This window comes from Trichoplusia ni, chromosome 19 (assembly GCF_003590095.1).
Source record: "Trichoplusia ni isolate ovarian cell line Hi5 chromosome 19, tn1, whole genome shotgun sequence".
In the NCBI taxonomy this organism is placed as follows: domain Eukaryota; kingdom Metazoa; phylum Arthropoda; class Insecta; order Lepidoptera; family Noctuidae; genus Trichoplusia; species Trichoplusia ni.
In genome coordinates this window covers 1,016,532-1,027,604 of record NC_039496.1, presented here as the reverse complement: position 1 = coordinate 1,027,604, position 11,073 = coordinate 1,016,532, and the positions used below count along the sequence as shown (strand labels likewise).

The window sequence follows — 11,073 nt, the reverse complement described above, 5'->3', positions numbered from 1 at the left end:
TGAGGAGAAAGACAATTGGTAGCCGATTGCTTTGCATTGGTGATCGTAAAACCGTTCCGGTATTTTGGTAGCAACTCTCGTTTTTTGGCGATCCTTTGAGTTTACTCAGTGCTAGTTTGGCTAGATCGATTTAGATTAACAACTTAATCCGTCTTTCGTCGTTCACTTACTTCTGTAGTTTTAAACATTGTTCAGGTTTAATCGATGATCAATAATGAAGAGGTTAAAAATCATTAAAAATATTTAAACAACTCATAATACTGCACTTAAACATACATAGAAACTCTTATATAGGCAAAATATTGTTATTATATTTACAACGTTATAAAATCCATCTAAAAAATATAACCTTTTACAAAAATACACCGGATGTAAAAATAAATAACACATCGGAATTTAATAAAATAAAAACCATCCTACATCCAGTAGGTTGGTATGTGATATTTGCGTAGGTAATATTGCACATACAGTCTTACAGGAATGTTTCTCGGATAAAGTATTTATCATATAACAATACGTAAGCTCACATTGTTTAGCTAGGTACGTATTATGAGTTAGACATACGCTCCTTCAAATATTCCTCTATGTGGTGTCAAAGGCATTCCTTCTTAGTGATCTAGTCACGTATTGCCTTATAGACGTTCTTCATTTACTTACATAGTTTGCGTAGAAAGGAACGTGGCTTTCTTGTGATGTAACTACGTATAAATCTGTAGGCGATAATGTTATTTGCAATTTCGTTTACTACTTCTGAATTAGAGTACACTTATAAGTCCACATATCCTTTTAAGCGAGGCGGTGGTGAAACTCGGTTCCAATTTCCTCTCGTTTTATCCTATTTCCTTCCTCGGCCGAGCGACGCCTTCCACCTCTGAGATGCATTTGCTCATGTGGAATCGAAAACGAACCGCTTAGCTGCCTCCCACAGGAACATGCCGACTTTCATAAAGTAAAACTTGCATATAAGTAATATATTTTGAATATTTCCTTTACAGAATTTGGGTCACACACTTTACAAAGTTTACATGTTCTATCGAGGTATACCCTTGCATCCTACCCACTGATGTGCACATAAGCCGTCTTATGTCCAAATCAGTGGAGCTCGATATCCTCTAACCCAACTTTCTCTTTACAGTAAAGTGTTAAGTGTAACTCAAACTATATTTTTGATGTAAACTAATTATCAATTTCATTCCGTCGAAGTACAAAGTATACATTTTAAAAGTGTTGAAAAAGATATTAATAGAGATATAAAGTGAACTATAAACTAAACAATATGTGTTGAACCTTCAGTGTGGTAAAATGACTTTAGTGAGAACTGTCAGTGGTACAGAACTGTTTCTAGTGGAAAGTGTTAACAATAAAACGATATGGGATGACTCATAGTGAAAAATGTTATGTGCAACCCACTATCCGGTCCGAAGATGATGCGCGAAATCCACGACAATGCTGGGGCAGGCGCAAGCGGCGGGATGGAGGAAAGCGAGGCCGGCGGGAATGGGGTTGCCGAGATCGATATGGACGACTGCGGCTCCCTCGCGCTTCCTCCCGACCTGCCCCCCTACTCCGGCGACTACATCATCAGCGACTATATGGAACGCCTCGGCACCCGTCTCAATATTCTCGAAACGGAACTTAAGTATGCTTGGCGGGCACTCGATCTGCTCAGTCAAGAATACGTCAGGATGTGGGAGAGGCTCGAGAGATTGGAGACGTTGCTTGCCGATCAACAGGGTGTGATATCAACATTACTGGACTTCTATACATGTCGAAATGTTGGCTCTAGAGATCCCATGACGCGACTTGAAGTTATAAGGGAGATATTAGGTAACGGTACAGTCGAAGATGGGATAGAAGAAGGTTTAGACATTGGAAGAAGTTCGGTCTTGTTAGATCCACAAGAAGAAGTAATGGAATCGAACGAAGCTTTTTATAAAAGCCTGAATCAAGCCTATCGGGATGATCTAGTGTGTGATGAAACTTCCAGGCCACCATCACAATTAGACATGATTTGGGAAGCTCCAGAAGAACCAGATATTGAAATCATGCCAACAAGCTCTAGGCAAATATATAGTTCAACAGACTATAAAGATTATTGCGGTATGAAAGGTGGTCCTGTAATAAGCGAAAGAGATTTAGTTCATCTGTCTGCTCTAAGTACAATAGATCAAATAACAGTAGATAAATTACATGAATTAGATAGATTGACAACTCAATTACACAAGGATTCAAGAGAATTAAAAGACTTAAAAACAAGGCTTTTGAGTCCTGAAACCAAAATAGCAAAACATGACAGGGAAATAGAAGCAAAAGCTTTAGTTGAAGATGGTAATATAATAAATGAACAACTCAAGAGCGTTTATCCTGGAGGAGATAATTGGGCTATCAATGACATGATGAAAAGTTTTGACGATTTTATGTTAACTGCGCCTAAAGATAATATTGTCAGAGAAAAGTCTCCTTCAAGATTATCCCTTTCCGATACTTCAGGAGATCGGTCAATTGATTATTTACCTCCAACTCTTTCACCTCGTCGCAAATTTGTACCTGAACGAACAACGACAGAACCGTATACCACTGTAACAGGGCGACTGGCTTATAGTTCGGCTGTAGCTAATGCTGAAATTAATGCGGCCAAAGCCAATAAGTCACCCAGCGCTCTCTCAAGAGATAGATTTGAATATAGCTCTACGTATCAAATAACAGACTCTTCCAGACAAATTTATTTTTCTAATAAAGGCATGTCTCAGCCTTTAAACGAGATGTATAAATCAGGTTCAGAACAACTATCTCCCTTGTCAATTCATGAAATATACAACGGACCTAGTACTAACGAATTAGGTTACGAAAATAACAGACTACGGAAATCTCCTAGCCCACCTCCACCAGCGCCACCTAACGGAACAGACGTGTTCCCTTCGATTGAAAATAATAATGAACTAGTTGTTCATCAACCAATGCTATCGACTGGCAACGCAGTTCCTCATGAAGGCATGCGCTTAAGTCCCAGATCACCAAAGTCACCAAAAACTTCACCAAAACATGTTAAACGTGATACCACAAATATTGTGGCAGCAAAATCTGATTCTGGGTTATCATCCATGAGTGGATGGTCAAGCTTAGAAAAAAGTCCAGGCTCACCTAAAACTGGACGAATTTCTCATGGTAGCCACGATTCTCACAAAATGAGAGGTCCATCTCCGCAACCAACGCAGAGAGTGTCTTACGAGATTGATTCCAAACCGTACATAGAAACACTGGTTGACTCCTATCTCTATGAAGGCGGTAGTATCAAAAGTGATTATAACCTGCGTCAAGCCGACCACATGGCAAAAGAACTAAGTTCTAGAGATTTAAATAAAATGCAAGGAAAAGTCGATGTGGAATACATCAAAAGCGATCCTCCTTATTCAGTCACCGATCAAATGACGCAAATTAGTAATATTGGAGAATATTATTACGGAAACGAAGCGCCTTCAATATATTCCGTAGCTGGAAACAGGCAACCCATATTCACAACTGTATATAGTACTCCACGGGGAATGTTATCTGAAGATAGAAGTTTTTCCGAATTATTAGATAGAAATGAAATTTCCGAATCTATTGTGCGACCTTCAGTAGATTCGTATCCACCAGAACCTAGTTATCATGCACAAACAGTTGTAATGTCAGCAGCAAATGCGAATAAACGACCTTTGGCGAGAGCTAATACGATGGGTGCAAACGATCCTCATTTTTATCAAAATGGATATAAAGGTCATCGTCCCGGATATCCTCCTGGAAATCTCACCGATGCGCTCTCGTATTACCCAACATCCAGTAGATACGATTCACCAAAACGATCTTCTTTAGAAGATCAAATTTCGTGGCAAGGTGGCAGTAGATCTCCAACAAGTTCAATGGAAACATCTAGCTTAAAATCACATTCTTTGAGTATAACTGAAAGAAAACAATTCCAAAATCAATTACAGCAAGAATATTTTAAACAACAACAATATGACCAAAGAAATGGTAATGTCATGTATGAAAATCAAGGTTTTGAAAAGCAACCTACTCCTGAACATTCCAAAATCAGAAAGGAACAATATGTAGACTCAAGTGGAATACTTGTTTCCGAATCGGGCTATTTGTCAATCTCCAACAATTTTAAAGGTAAAACACAGGAAGCCAAACAACCTAAAAAACCAAAACGTACTTCATCATTAAAGTCGGCTATGTCATCTATGAGTCACTGGCTTCCAGATTTACATTTACCTAAAAAACATAGATCTCATTCGTTACCATCAGGCGTGGACACAGTTGAACAACAACAACAAGAGAAAACTCTAAAGGAAAGGATATTATCGGCGCAACGGAGGAAAAAGAAATATCATTTGGTAGCATCGATGTCTGGATTGTTACAAAAAGCAAGGCGGAAGAATCAAGCTAGTCATCAGTCACTGTCTGACCCAGAAACTTCGGAAACTGAGTGGTCTGGCGGTAGATCTAGCGCTCAGTCCGAGGACAGTGACAGCGTTTTTTCTGATTCGGCTCACGAAGGAAGTATGTTCCCTAAAGTAGCACCCAAGCCTAAAAGGAAAATGAATACTCAAGAAATCGTGGAACAACAGCTTATGGTACAGGAGAGAATACAAGAACGAGTACCAGAGCAAGCTCTAGAATACCGTGATGATGACAATGAATGTATAATAGAAGAAAGCGAAATGTTTGCGGTGGCAAATAACGCTATACCAAGAGATAAAAGCGATGATATCGACTTTCATTTTGCTCGAGTTAGTCAAATGAAAAAAGATAATAACATACCAAAACTAGAAAAGTTAGACATAGATACTGATATTTCCAACGTAGATTTGTTTGAAGAAGATCAAAAGACAGCTGATGATCAATCTCCAACGTCTCTGTTTGCTACCATAGGTGATGTTAAAAAGTCATCAAATGTTTCTGATGAAGGTTTGAGCGAAAGTAATAAATCGTATAGTGGAAGTTCACAAGAATTTGCAGTTTCCAGGGCTCTTGGAAAGTATCGTTTACGAAAATCAACATCGGTTTCAGATGAACATATTGCAGATTTGTCGCCCCCAAAGGTAGAGACTGAACAAACTGAAGACATAAATGAGGAATACACGAATCAAAAAGAAAAGAGAGTTCGCAAGCCCAGTCCACCTGAGGTTGTTAATACAATCACACTTACAGAAGATACATCGACATTGCCTGAAAGAAGTCCATCTATACAAAGTACTCGAGGTCAACCAAATAAATTCCAACCTCGGCATCAACAAAGTTTAGAAATACCTAACAAACATGATGACGATGACAGCAGAAGTACTCATTCCTGGAGGAGCGGTTCACGTGTTTCGTCAAGGAGGCAAAGTACAGAAGACAGTATTGATTCTGAAGATGAGTGGTACTGCTACGAACTTAGAAAATTAGAAGAAATGGAACACCAGTCTCAATTAGAAATTGAAAGACAGCAAACTTTGCCGGAAGAGCCAGAAATGGAAGATATAGATGAAGAAACGAATGAGGAGGATTTGAAAGAAAAAATGTCTTTTGTTCTAAGAGAATTAAAACTTAAGACGGCAACTGTTAAGCAAAAAATTGACGAATCTCCAGTTAAAACTGATTGGAAGGATGTAACAAGTTTCCCAGTTATGGAAGACACAGCTGATAATGCATCTTATAGTGCAGATGGAGATGAGATTTACGACGACTCTGGATCAGGTGAAACTTCAGGACCTGATAGTCCAGTACAAAGTGGTGACGAAATAGATGAAGACTATGATTCACCAATATACTCCCAAGATACCACCGTGCGTATTGATGACTTAAATACATCATCTTCTCTAACAAAGTCATCGAACTCCTCCGATACTCCAGGTAGCAAATGGAAGTTACTTAAAGCTCTTAAAGATCGCAAAGCTGAGGAGAAGACTACCGACACGCCAGCAGCTACAACACCGTCTAATGAAAAAGACAAGGTTAGCGCCGGTGTAAGTTACCTTATGCAAAAATTTCACGAAATTAGAGTTAAAAGTTAATTATAAGTTTTTAGAATTTTAAGCTGCAGTTAACTTCCATGGTTATTTGAAATTAAACTACTAGTTAGACTGATATATACTCAAGCCATTGCTACATTATTTAACCTGCTTTACAACTATAATACATATGAAGGTATTAGTAATATATATAGCATAGCAAGTAGGGCGTGTAATTGTTATATAGTCGTCCACTTTAAAGAACCTCCCTCAAAAATCTTCTCGCAATATACACACGACTTTAGTACTCAATAGCGGGGTTCGTTACTACTTTGGATTTCTATAATATTTTAGAAAGTATTATCCTAACTAACTGCGGTTGTGAGATATATTTCAACCAGTTTAATTTTCTCCTTATACTGCTAAATATGTATTTGAATGCATAGAATAGGGTGCTCGTATATACAATACTATACTATTTACTAACTATTGACGCTCTTTCTATTTAATTGAGGCAATAATTAGATATAACCAACGCAATAGGGTACTAAGAACTTTCTATAATATATATAAAGGATTTTTACATAAAGCTTAATGATATTCAACCAACCAATATACAATTTTTAATAAAAGTTTGCTTGACGACAATTTATATTTGGTAAAATGGTAATCTTCAATAAAATGTACTCAGTATTATGTGTTTTTGTCGCTTGATAGATATTGTTTGATAATGTTAGGGATAATAATAAATTGCTGTCTATTATAAATGTTCAGTCATGTTTCGGAGTGGGTTAGGGAGCATTTTGTCGTACAAAATTCATTCATAATCATATCACCTCATATCAGAGAAAGGTTCCTTTATTTATAAAGAGTTTATGTAAGAAACATTTCTCGATATCATGATACAGAGTCACTAAATAATATATACTTTGTAAAATCATATTTATTATATTAATAGGCGTACTACAATATCAAACGAAAATAAATAAGCAATAATTAAAAATATAGGACCTCGACTACAGTTTTAATTGTTTTAGTTATACCATTTTCTTACTTAATAGTAGCAATGTGTTTGACAACCGTTTCAGTGGTTTTCCACTCCATTATTTCTATGTCAAATCTTTTGACATTTATACACATTACTTAAAACAAGTATTTAATGACTGATGTGACTGAATGTCCATGATAATATACCTACCAGGGGACTAAAAATAACTATTCAGTATTATACCGCTCTCATATCTTAAATCAAACCCATTTTTAATAATAAAACTTTCTGTCTCAGCATTGCGGCCGATTGTGTGCGGCTGAAACAGTAGGCAATGTATCTAAATGCATGGTGATGTTTCTGAGATCTACTATGCAAGCGACCGAAACGAGAGATCAGATTTGGTATCATACATATTAACACTCACAACTATTGTTGCAATAATTGAAGGCTGAAGGGTATAACTACGATCCATTACTACAATCAATTGATTGCTATTCCCTGCAATATATAAAATTAATAAAACCTTTTTGACTGTAGTCGGGCATTAAATACAAATCATTTCTTCCAAATAGTAGTTCCTAGTCTATATTCCCTCTCACATTTCACAATCATTCGTAAACATTTCAATCGAGTGGTCTATTATAACCTAGAATTAAAAACATACATCGTAAAGTATTTTACTAGATGTCACACGGCTTAGGTATTCGTATAGGTATTTACACTTACATAAATATTTAGCTGGCACTTTATGTAATAACATATTTAGCGAAAAGTTTTAGATGTTGAATATTATGCGTAGAGTTAATATTATTATGAGCGTTTAGGCAATTTTTTAGCAAGAATTTTATTATATTAAATTTATAGGTTTTTACATATTATATATTGGGACAATGTCACGTAGGGCTGAAGGTTTATTTGGTCCGAGTTGATAAAATATTCAGTGTTTTGTTTTAGGTCATGATTTAGTCGATTTGTTGTTCATAACTTGCCCATGAATTATTCGTATTGTTATAACACTGTGTAATTTGTGTTTTATGATATTAATTCTCCATGTAAGCGTTATATTGTAAGCATTACCTAAGTATGTTTGATTGATTTTCTATGACAAATAAGTTGGTCGACGCACGAGTAAAATGACATCATTGAATTCAGAATTCATAGCATAATGTTGCCTACTAGGCGTTGGACAGTGAAATAACTACCATGCCTAGTAAAATAAATGAATTGCATATTTTGAGGAGAAAATAATACAAAACTATTTAAAAACATTCATAATATGAACTAGGCACACTGTTGCGTGTCTAGACGTTTTTAACATGAAAAGAAATCCGCAATAACAATTTACCCGTTATAGGTTTGCAAAAGATTGAACAAAAAGGCAGACCTAGGTAATATATATTCTTTATTCAGCTTTTACAACATTTAACCGTCTTTTTTGTCACAGAAAATTGGTCTTTAAGATAAGAATGATATTGTTGATTGTTATTTGTTTTTAATAAAGAACACTTAGCTTTTTGTTTTAGTTTTTATTTTTTTGTAGTAATTGTTGTTTTTTTTTTGTTTTTAGAATGGCTCCGGAGGATTCAACGAGCAAGGCGGCAGAGGAAATGGGTATGTGGACACACAACACTTTAGAACTAAAAAAAAAGTAATACCGAATCATCAGAGCGAACTTGCGAATGAAAACAAATGCTGATCAAAATTCTTAGTTTCAGAGACTGCGTTCTTTCGATCTTCGTGAGACTAAGACTAATCATACGATATTTAAATGTTTTATAGGCACCCCGGTGATAACCCCTTCTACAGTAACATCGACAGTATGCCAGACATCAGGCCTCGAAGGAAATCGATCCCATTGGTCTCCGAACTTGTAAGTAACATTTTAATTTTAACTTATCAATACAAACCTATCTCTATTATTACGAATCCGATGGAAGTAAGCTATCTTTTTCTCGGGCCGGTTTCAATTCGCTATCTTATTGACTTGGAGCTATTTAAATGGGATGTCTTGGGTATTATTCTCCTTTATCTGTATTCAGGGGTTTTTGAAGGTAGATATTTGAAACTGGTCGTAAATGTTTACAGCTCGCATCGACGTCTGCTTCCTGAAGCTTAGTAATATTAGGCGCGTAATAAATGTTTTCTTCTACACGGAAAATTTCCATATTATGTGTTTTGAACAATTTATGGGGAGATTGTCGAAGCAAATTGCAACGCTATCGTTAAATAAACCTTCAAATTTACTTCATTTGAAATTTTACTTCTTTAAAAGTTATGTGAGTTATAAACTTTGAGAAATTGTGAATAAAACATTTAAGTACCCATTAACTGTTCGTAATTTTGCTGTTCGAATATTTGACGGTTAACATAGTACTCTCCCCATTTGTTGTCCAAATAAAAAAAAATATATTAAGAGGCCTACTTGATCCCTTCTCTTTCTTCATCGATGTCTCAATGTTACCTGTATTGTGTTTTCCTTCTGAACTCTACTTAGATGGCCTTACCTATTCTTAGAAACCAATCCAACCCTTACTGTACCGTGTAAAAGATAAACTAGGGGTCACCGGAGCAACAAATAGTAGCGGAACCATAGACACCGAATGAACGACTCTAATTCCTGATAAAAATTAATATAATGTCATTGCATTTTACCCCCTTACCACGGACCCGCAGGTTCTCAAGGTATTTCTATCCCAATAACACTTCTTTTTCTATGCATGCAGTTCTAATCGACGGTGAAAAGATAAAATAAATTCCACAAAATTCAAAATTTAATTTTTCTCTTTTCACTAAGTGTACATAGTTTGCTTGCATTGAAATTTGATTTGATTTGGCCTTTGCATGTTTCTGCTTTAGATCATCTTTCAGATGTTGGTTAAGTATAAGAGGTAAAGCTACATATTTATATTATACGTCCAACGATTGCATAACACCATCACAGCATACATAAACGAATAATCAAAATGAAAATTGGATTTCACACGAGGAACATGCACGTGCTTGCCGATTTCGTTTTCATTGCGAAGCTTCAATATCACAGCAAATATTATTTTTGCCACTGAAAAGTCTTTTTCATCACAACATTAATTAACATGATCCCTGAAATGTAATACTGTTTCAATGTTGTGCCGATTTTCACAAACACACACATTTTTACTTTACACGCACTTACAAATTTTTCTATGATCAAAACGAATTTTTCAACGGTATAAGACTACTGAAATTTTCGAAACGGTAGATAAGATTTTATTAAAAGACAGGCTTTGAACAGCTTTAAAAAGCATGTGTAGCTTCAAATTGCAAATAACCTCAAACAATTCTCAATTTTAGAGGAAAATAGACAATTTCAAAATAAAGTAGTTAGGTAGGCAATTCAACGCTTGATTAGAAATAGCAGACTGAAGACTCAGTGCCATGTACGAACTGAGGATCAAGTTGAATGTGTATGCCTGTTACTCATATATATTTTAATGTTTAGACCATGGCGGCAACGAAGAGAAATGCAGGTTTGACATCGGCAGTACATCGGGCTACGTTGAACGATGAGGAACTGGTAAGTGCAAAGTTATAGCACCACTAACCTCCACACAAACTCCCAAACAAGTTTAAAACTTGTTTGTAACTTTGCATTCCACTTCTGAGCCATGAGGTATGTTCCAGAAAATGCACGTATACAAGAAAACTTTGCAAGCGCTCATCTACCCTATATCATCTACCACGCCTCATAACTTCGTGCTATGGACGGCAACGTCGCCCACTTATTGTTACGAGTGCGAAGGGCTACTTTGGGGGATTGCAAGGCAAGGTGTAAGGTGCACGGAATGTGGAGTCAAGTGCCACGAAAAGTGCAAGGATTTGCTCAATGCCGACTGTCTACAGAGTAAGTGGAGCCCTGTGACGGTTTATGGGTATATGTACAAATATTATGAGTTGTTGGTTCCATTTGTTTCATGGAATTTCGTATGTATAATGTAAGATTGTTCATTTTGATCAAATGGAACAAACTCCTTAAAAAAATCTTTAATAATGCGAAGGGAATGAAGGCATGTCAAAGAATTTAAGATAAGTAATGAAAAAATAATTATGTATTCTGGCATTCCATTATTC

The 11,073-nt window shown here is 36.2% G+C and overlaps 1 protein-coding gene across 4 annotated transcripts in view; it reads left to right on the top strand.

Moving 5' to 3' along the window:
* The first annotated feature begins 701 nt into the window (after positions 1 to 701).
* LOC113503452 (protein unc-13 homolog A) overlaps positions 702 to 11,073 on the top strand; it is a 56,265-nt gene continuing 45,893 nt past the window's right edge. For 2 of the 4 annotated variants that reach the window (XM_026885430.1, XM_026885428.1), the window contains exons 1-6: positions 702 to 5,990; positions 8,534 to 8,577; positions 8,746 to 8,836; positions 9,640 to 9,648; positions 10,445 to 10,519; positions 10,627 to 10,846. In XM_026885430.1, coding sequence (XP_026741231.1) covers positions 1,398 to 5,990; positions 8,534 to 8,577; positions 8,746 to 8,836; positions 9,640 to 9,648; positions 10,445 to 10,519; positions 10,627 to 10,846 — 5,032 coding nt within the window. In that variant the 5' untranslated portion in view covers positions 702 to 1,397. The remainder of the gene's footprint in view (positions 5,991 to 8,533; positions 8,578 to 8,745; positions 8,837 to 9,639; positions 9,649 to 10,444; positions 10,520 to 10,626; positions 10,847 to 11,073) is intronic. The other 2 variants (XM_026885431.1, XM_026885432.1) reach the window with 2 other exon arrangements.